A 6,509-nucleotide genomic window follows, 5' to 3' on the forward strand; every position below is an offset into this window, starting at 1 on the left:
GAGACTGGGATGCTCAAGCTGGGGACAAAGGACAGTGTCCCTGGAAAGTGGTACCCGGTGCTCAAGTGATGCTGGGGGCTCTGTCCCCATTTTGGGGGTGACCCTCAGCCCAGGGGACACTGGTCACTCTGTCCCCATTTTTGGGATGATGCCCATCCCAGGGGACACTGGTGGCTCCATCCCCATTTTGGGGTGATCCCCATCCCAGGGGACACCGGTGGCTCCATCCCCATTTTGGGGTGATCCCCATCCCAGGGGACACCGGTGGCTCCATCCCCATTTTGGGGTGATCCCCATCCCAGGGGACACCGGTGGCTCCATCCCCATTTTGGGGTGATCCCCATCCCAGGGGACACCGGTGGCTCCATCCCCATTTTGGGGTGATCCCCAGCTCAGGGGACACTGGTGGCTCCATCCCCATTTTGGGGTGATCCCCATCCCAGGGAGATACTGCTGGCTCTGTCCCCATTTTTGGGGTGATGCCCATCCCAGGGGACACCAGTGGCTCCATCCCTTTTTGCTTTTCCCAGCAAAACCACCCTCGCAGCGGGACCAGGACCACGACCCCACGAGCACCGTGGCCACCAGGACCCATCCGTGTCCCCAAGCCCCCTGGGGACCAAGTGTCACCGCAGCCACATCATCATCCGGGGGCTGAGGCTGGAAAGTCCGGCACAGTCATCCAGCGCGGGGCTGAACCCCGAAAAGCGCATCCGTTCCGGTAACGAACGAGTCAATGGCACCCGCAGACTCACTCACACTCACACACGCACTTCCCAGAGTGGGGGATGACTCATTCCCCCCCCCCAGTCCGTCATCCCCCCCGGTACCGTGACACCAGCAAAGCCTCGTCCTCCCATGAGCCGCCCGCCCGTCACCTCGGAGCTGGTGAGTACCGGGGGGTCCCTGTGGGAGGGTCGTGTCACCCACCCCAAGCCACGTGTCACCCCCTCTTTGCCACCCCCCCATCCCGCTGAGCCGAGACCGGCCAAACTCAGCGCACGCCACAGCCGCAGCAAACCCGTCGGGCTGTGGGAACCCCCCAAAAGCGGGGAGAAAATTGGGGACCCATCCCAGTGGTGAACACCCCGAACCCTCATCCCACCCCCCCAGTGCTGGGGGGTCCGTGCGCCCGGCGCTGGGTGATGAAAGGGGGTTATTTTTGCCGGGGAAGCGATGACTTCAACCCATTACTCACCCTCCGTCATGGCTTTGGCGCTGCTCCCGCGCTATTCCCGGCCCCGCGCTCCGGCCGCCGGCAGCACCGCGACGCCCATCGCTGGGAATTTGGGCCTAAACAGCCCGAATTTGGCTTAACCGGGCAACTCCGCTAATGAGAACGAGCCCCGAAGGGGCACCGTGGGTCTGCGGGTGGTGGGAAGTTGCGGTGGGTGCGATGAGTTTGTCCGGTCTCAGCCCCTCCGGCCCGGCTTTCGCGCCACAAAAGCACCGTTAATTATTATTACAATAAACAGGTAATTACAGCCCTGCTGTCACCTTCAGCCACCCAAATTACCGGCACAAAGCTCCCCTGCTGCTGGATTTAATGCAAGGCAGGTTGAGTTGTTTAGTCCCGAATCAACCGCTTTTCACCCCAAAAGCCCCTGTTATCCCCGTTCCGCCCCCCCCGGCGGGGTTTCCTGTATTTTCGTAGCGATACCAGAAAGGGAGGAAATCACGTCAGCGCCTTCGCTGTGCCGGGAACCAAACCTGAAATCACGGCTGGGGCACATGGGGGTGTGGACACGCGTGTTTTTCACATGTACGAGACGGTGGAGGGAGCTGGGGGGGTTCAGCTGGAGAACAGGAGCTGAGGGGAGACCTTCTGATCTCTGAACTGCCTGAAAGGAGCTTGGAGCCAGGGGCGGTCGGGCTCTGCTCCCCAGGAACAAGCGCCAGGACCAGAGGAAACGGCCTCAAGTTGCGCCAGGGGAGGTGGAGGTTGGAAATTTGGGGTAATTTCTTCCCCAAAAGGGCTGTGGGGTGTTGGAACAGGCTGCCCAGGGCAGTGGTGGAGTCGCCAACCCTGGAGGGGTTGGACAGACACGGAGATGAGGTTCTCAGGGACACGGGGTGGGGGAACGGTTGGATTTATGATCTTAAAGATCTTTTCCAACCAAAACGCTGCTGTGATTCTACACGCGCTTTATTGCCTGGACACCCCAGGACTACAACTCCCAGCATCTCCTTCGTGTTGTCCAATAAGCGCAGGAGGCGTGTCCGCGCCACCCAATCACGGCAGAGGGGGCGTGGCCCCACCCCTCCCTGCCCATCACATGGCGCGGCGGCCGCGGGTGAGCGGGACCGGGATTTTGGGGTGGGGGAGAAGATTTGGGGGGGGCACAGGAGGGAATTGGGGTCCCCCCCTACCCCTTGCCTCAGGTTCCCCGTCTTGACACGGCTCGCTTCGCAAGGTTTTGCCCTAAAAGTGGGCGTGGGGGGAGGGAAAAGGGAGAATTTGGGGTGTCAAGGCGGGGGGGGCGAACCATAAATTTGCCTTTAAATTTGGGGGGGGGGCACCCAGGGAAGAGCTTTGGGCCACGGTGTCGCCCGCCAGGCACCGAAATCGGCCGTTCGGCCGATTTCGGTGCCTGGCGGGCGACACCGTGGCCCAAATTAATTTGGGGGGGGCAACAATTTGGGGTGTCTCACCCCCCCCCTTTTAATTTTTTTTACCTTGCAGGACTCCTCCTAAAATGAAAGACGACAACTCCCCCCCCATGGAGGACCCCCAAGAACCCCCCAACGCCGCCAAACCGGCTGTAAGTGCAATTTTTTTGGGGGGGGGACACACACACTGAACCCCCATATTTTAAGAGGGGGGTGTGTGAAAATTTATTTAATCATCTGCGAAAGCAAAAAAAGAGGAAGAGGGTGAATTTCCCAGCATCGTGGCGGGGGGGGGATACCCCAAATGGGGCATTTTTAGGGGGGGAGAAATGAGCTTTTAATTTTTGTAATTAATATTTTTAGCTCAACAGAAAGAGGGGGGGGGAAAATGAGGTTTTGTGGTGCTTGTTCCCACCCCCCCCCCCGCCTTTTTTTTGTTTTAAAAAAGCCTCGAAATAGTTGAGCCGTTAAACAACCGCGTCTGTCACGAGCGGGTGAAAAAAAGAATAGAAAGAATTTAAGAAAAAAAAAAAAATAATAATATAATAATAATAAAGCACTCGGGAGCCGAGCAGCTGCTTTGCCCAAAAATAGCAACAAGTTTTATAACTCCGGAAAATGTAGAACAAACAAACGAGAAACGTTTTTAGCTGAGAAAGGCGGCGGCGCGAGGCGGGGGGGCTGAATTTCTGTTTTCCTGGAAGCCGTTTCCTCGCGTTCTCGCCCCGTTCTGGCGCTTTGACCAACTTGGCTGGCAGCCCAGGGCTCCGCTAACGAAGCGCCGGCTCGTTAAGCGCCGCTGGGTTGCGATTGCACCCCTGGTGTCTGTCGTGCCTCAGTTTCCCCTGGGGCTCCTCTTGGAGTCAGGGTGTCGGGTCCATCCGCTGTGCCTCAGTTTCCCCCGGGGCTCCTCTTGGTGACGATGGGGTGGCGGGTCCATCCGCTGTGCCTCAGTTTCCCCCGGGGCTCCTCTTGGTGACGATGGGGTGGCGGGTCCACCCGCTGTGCCTCAGTTTCCCCCGGGGCTCCTCTTGGTGACGATGGGGTGTTGGGTCCATCCGCTGTGCCTCAGTTTCCCCCGGGGCTCCTCTTGGTGATGATGGGGTGTCGGGTCCACCCGCTGTGCCTCAGTTTCCCCCGGGGCTCCTCTCTCGCAGGACGATGGTTCCGAGCTGGACAAACCGGTGGGAGAAAACCCCCCCGGGGGTGAGAAAGAGGAGGAGGAAGCCTTCCTCGTCAGCCTCTACAAATTCATGAAGGAGCGACACACGCCCATCGAGAGGATCCCCCACCTCGGCTTCAAGCAGAGTACGTGTCACCCCCAGCAAGGGACACGGTGACACCCGCGTCCCCCCGGCCCCCGTGTCCCCCCAGCCCCATGTCCCCCTGACCCTCGGCATCTCTCTTCCCAGTAAATCTTTGGAAGATCTACAAAGCCGTGGAGAAACTGGGAGACTACGAGCTGGTAAGCAATGTCCCCTGGTGTCCCCTGGGGGTCCCCTGGTGTCCCCGGGGGTCTCACCCCGGTCCCCCGCAGGTGACGGGCCGCCGGCTCTGGAAGAACGTGTACGACGAGCTGGGTGGCAGCCGCGGCAGCACCAGCGCGGCCACCTGCACCCGCCGGCACTACGAGAGGTAGGGACCAGCCCGGGGGTGCCGCTCCGTGCCTCAGTTTCCCCTCCCGGCGCCGGTTCTCACTGTCCCCCCGCTTTCTCCCCGCACCACAGGCTGCTCCTCCCGTACGTGCGGCATCTCAAGGGGGAGGACGACAAACCTCTGCCCCCCAGCAAGCCCCGCAAGCAGTACAAGGTCTCCAAAGAGACGGGGAAGAAGAGCAGGAGGAGCAAGAAGGAGAAGGGGCGGGAGCAGGTGTGTGACCCCCCCCGTCCCCGCTCCGCTTCGGGAGACCCCCCCATGGATGTCCCCACCTGTTGGGGTGGCCGGGGCAGAGCAAGGAGGGACCGACCCCCCGACTCACCTTTTTGCAGGCGCCTCCGGAGAAGGTGACGGCGGAGGTGACAGAGGACGCAAGGGACACCCTGGGGCAGGGGGGATGTTCCAGCCCGGCGCCCCCCACCCCAAACCCCTTGGCGGAGGGGCCCGGCCCCAGCAGGACCCACAGCGAATCCTACAAGCGCCTTTTCTCCAGCTTCTACTCCAAAGGCGCCCACCCCATCATGTCACCACTGGCCAAGAAGAAGCTGCTGGCCCAGGTCAGCAAGGCCGAGTCCCTGCACTGTCACAAACGTCACTGTCCTGAGCCCCCCCGGAGGAGCCCGGAGCCGCCGGCAGCTCCGGATCCAGCTCCGAGTGCTGGGAGCGACGTGGGACCTGTTGCCGGCACGTCCCCGCGCGCCGAGGACGGGGATCCGGCGCCCACCGTGGTCACCGGCTGCTTCCACGCCTGCCGCAGCGAGGGGCTGCAGCCCAGCCCCTGCCACCCCCTCTGGGGACACCTCTCCAGCTTGAGGGATTTTTTGGAGCCACCTTCCACCTTCTCGTCGCCATCCGAGGAGCCGGAGCAGCCCCAAGACCTGCGGAGCAAAGCGGGGCAGTCATGGAGCGGGGAGAACCGCCGAGCGGCCACCGTCACCGGCTGCTGGGTGGCACCTGGCGCCGGTTTTGTCCCCACGGCGCCCAGGGGCAAGCGGGGCCGGGAGGAGGAGACAGCGTTCGGCCCCGGGGGGAAGCTCCGGGCCATCTCCCCCTTGGTGACGGAGGCCGATGGCAGCGACACGGGCGCTGGCTCGCCCAGGGTGGCCAAACCCAAGGCGGTGGTAGCCAGCCCTGGCTATGCCGCGGCGCTGCCGCAAGCCCCGGACGGTTACAAGGGAGCGATGCTGCATTTCCCAGCCAGCTTCGGGAACCCGCTGGAGCACCTCAAAACACACGGCGTGCCGGCAGCACCGACCCTCTCCGTCAACCCCTTCGTCATCCCTGCTTTCCCCAGCCCGTTGGTAGCCACCTCGGAGCTGTGCCGGCCGCTGGCGACCGGCCCCGGGCGCTACCCGGCGTCCTACGAGAGCTCGTTGCGGCACCGGCTCTACTCGACCTGGCACAACCAACCCGCCTACAGCTCCCCGGCTTTTCACCGCCACACCAAGCTGTAGGTTCCGTCCCGCTCCGGGTCATTCCCTGCGGAGCCGGTGGGGACACAGCGGTGGCCGAGCCACAGAGCGCGTGCCGGAGCCGCTCACCGCCGCAGGGGACTAAGAGGTGACAGTCCAGACTGTGTCATTTTTACTCTTTGAGCTGTTTGTATCCGACATTGTTACGCCGGTGACTTAACTACCGATATCACAAGGTTAATATATATATATTTTATATATATATATATATATATACACACACACACACACATAAAAAAATAGGAGCAAAGCGAGTTGTGGAGGTTTCTATTTTGCAGTGCCTGGAGCACCCAATCACCCCAGAACTTGTGTTTGGAAAGCGTATAGAGTCATTTTGGTTGGAAAAGACCTTTAAGATCATCGAGTCCACCCATAACCCACCCCGGCGCTGCCCCCTGTCCCTGAGAACCTCATGTCCGTCTGTCCAACCCCTCCAGGGATGGTGACTCCAGCACTGCCTGGGGCTTTAAATTGTTCCCCAGATCCAACCTCAACCTCCCCTGGCGCAACTTGAGGCCGTTTCCTCTGGTCCTGGCGCTTGTTCCTGGGGAAATCATCCCTTGACAACAGCAGTCGAGGGCTGCGCTGCATCTGCTTTTGAGAGGGATGTGTGCAATGAAAGTTGGTAAAGAATGACAAAGTTTTATTAAACAGCAACAAAACCGGAAAAACATCCGCCTGCTTCGCTCCAGTCCCGCACGGGGCTGCTCCTCTCCCACCCCACAGCCGAGCTCCATCTCCTTGAAGCACTCGGTGGCAGCAGAGAGGGTC

At 61.0% G+C, this 6,509-nt stretch overlaps 1 protein-coding gene across 3 annotated transcripts; it reads left to right on the forward strand.

Annotated features, from left to right (window-relative positions):
• The first annotated feature begins 815 nt into the window (after positions 1 to 815).
• ARID5A (AT-rich interaction domain 5A) lies at positions 816 to 6,480 on the forward strand. 3 transcript variants are annotated; one of them, XM_065651779.1, is made up of 7 exons: positions 816 to 888; positions 2,684 to 2,762; positions 3,768 to 3,918; positions 4,023 to 4,075; positions 4,148 to 4,245; positions 4,338 to 4,479; positions 4,599 to 6,480. In XM_065651779.1, exons 2-7 carry the CDS (start codon positions 2,697 to 2,699, stop codon positions 5,718 to 5,720), a joined length of 1,632 nt encoding a protein of 543 aa, XP_065507851.1. In that variant the 5' UTR covers positions 816 to 888; positions 2,684 to 2,696; the 3' UTR covers positions 5,721 to 6,480. The 3 variants fall into 3 exon arrangements, with proteins under 3 accessions (XP_065507851.1, XP_065507849.1, XP_065507850.1); XM_065651777.1 differs by having other exon boundaries at positions 4,023 to 4,245; XM_065651778.1 differs by lacking the exon at positions 816 to 888 and adding an exon at positions 2,349 to 2,414 and having other exon boundaries at positions 4,023 to 4,245.
• Positions 6,481 to 6,509: the final 29 nt, after the last annotated feature.

Source organism: Caloenas nicobarica, chromosome 25 (genome assembly GCF_036013445.1).
Source record: "Caloenas nicobarica isolate bCalNic1 chromosome 25, bCalNic1.hap1, whole genome shotgun sequence".
Lineage (NCBI taxonomy): Eukaryota > Metazoa > Chordata > Aves > Columbiformes > Columbidae > Caloenas > Caloenas nicobarica.

What these genes read in the sequence shown, in the direction of transcription:
- ARID5A (XM_065651777.1), top strand. Translation starts at nt 2,697, where the DNA reads ATGAAAGACGACAACTCCCCCCCCATGGAGGACCCCCAAGAACCCCCC. An exon ending in CCAACGCCGCCAAACCGGCT is followed by an intron (nt 2,763 to 3,767) that starts GTAAGTGCAATT and finishes CCTCTCTCGCAG; the next exon opens with GACGATGGTTCCGAGCTGGA. An exon ending in CCACCTCGGCTTCAAGCAGA is followed by an intron (nt 3,919 to 4,022) that starts GTACGTGTCACC and finishes CTCTCTTCCCAG; the next exon opens with TAAATCTTTGGAAGATCTAC.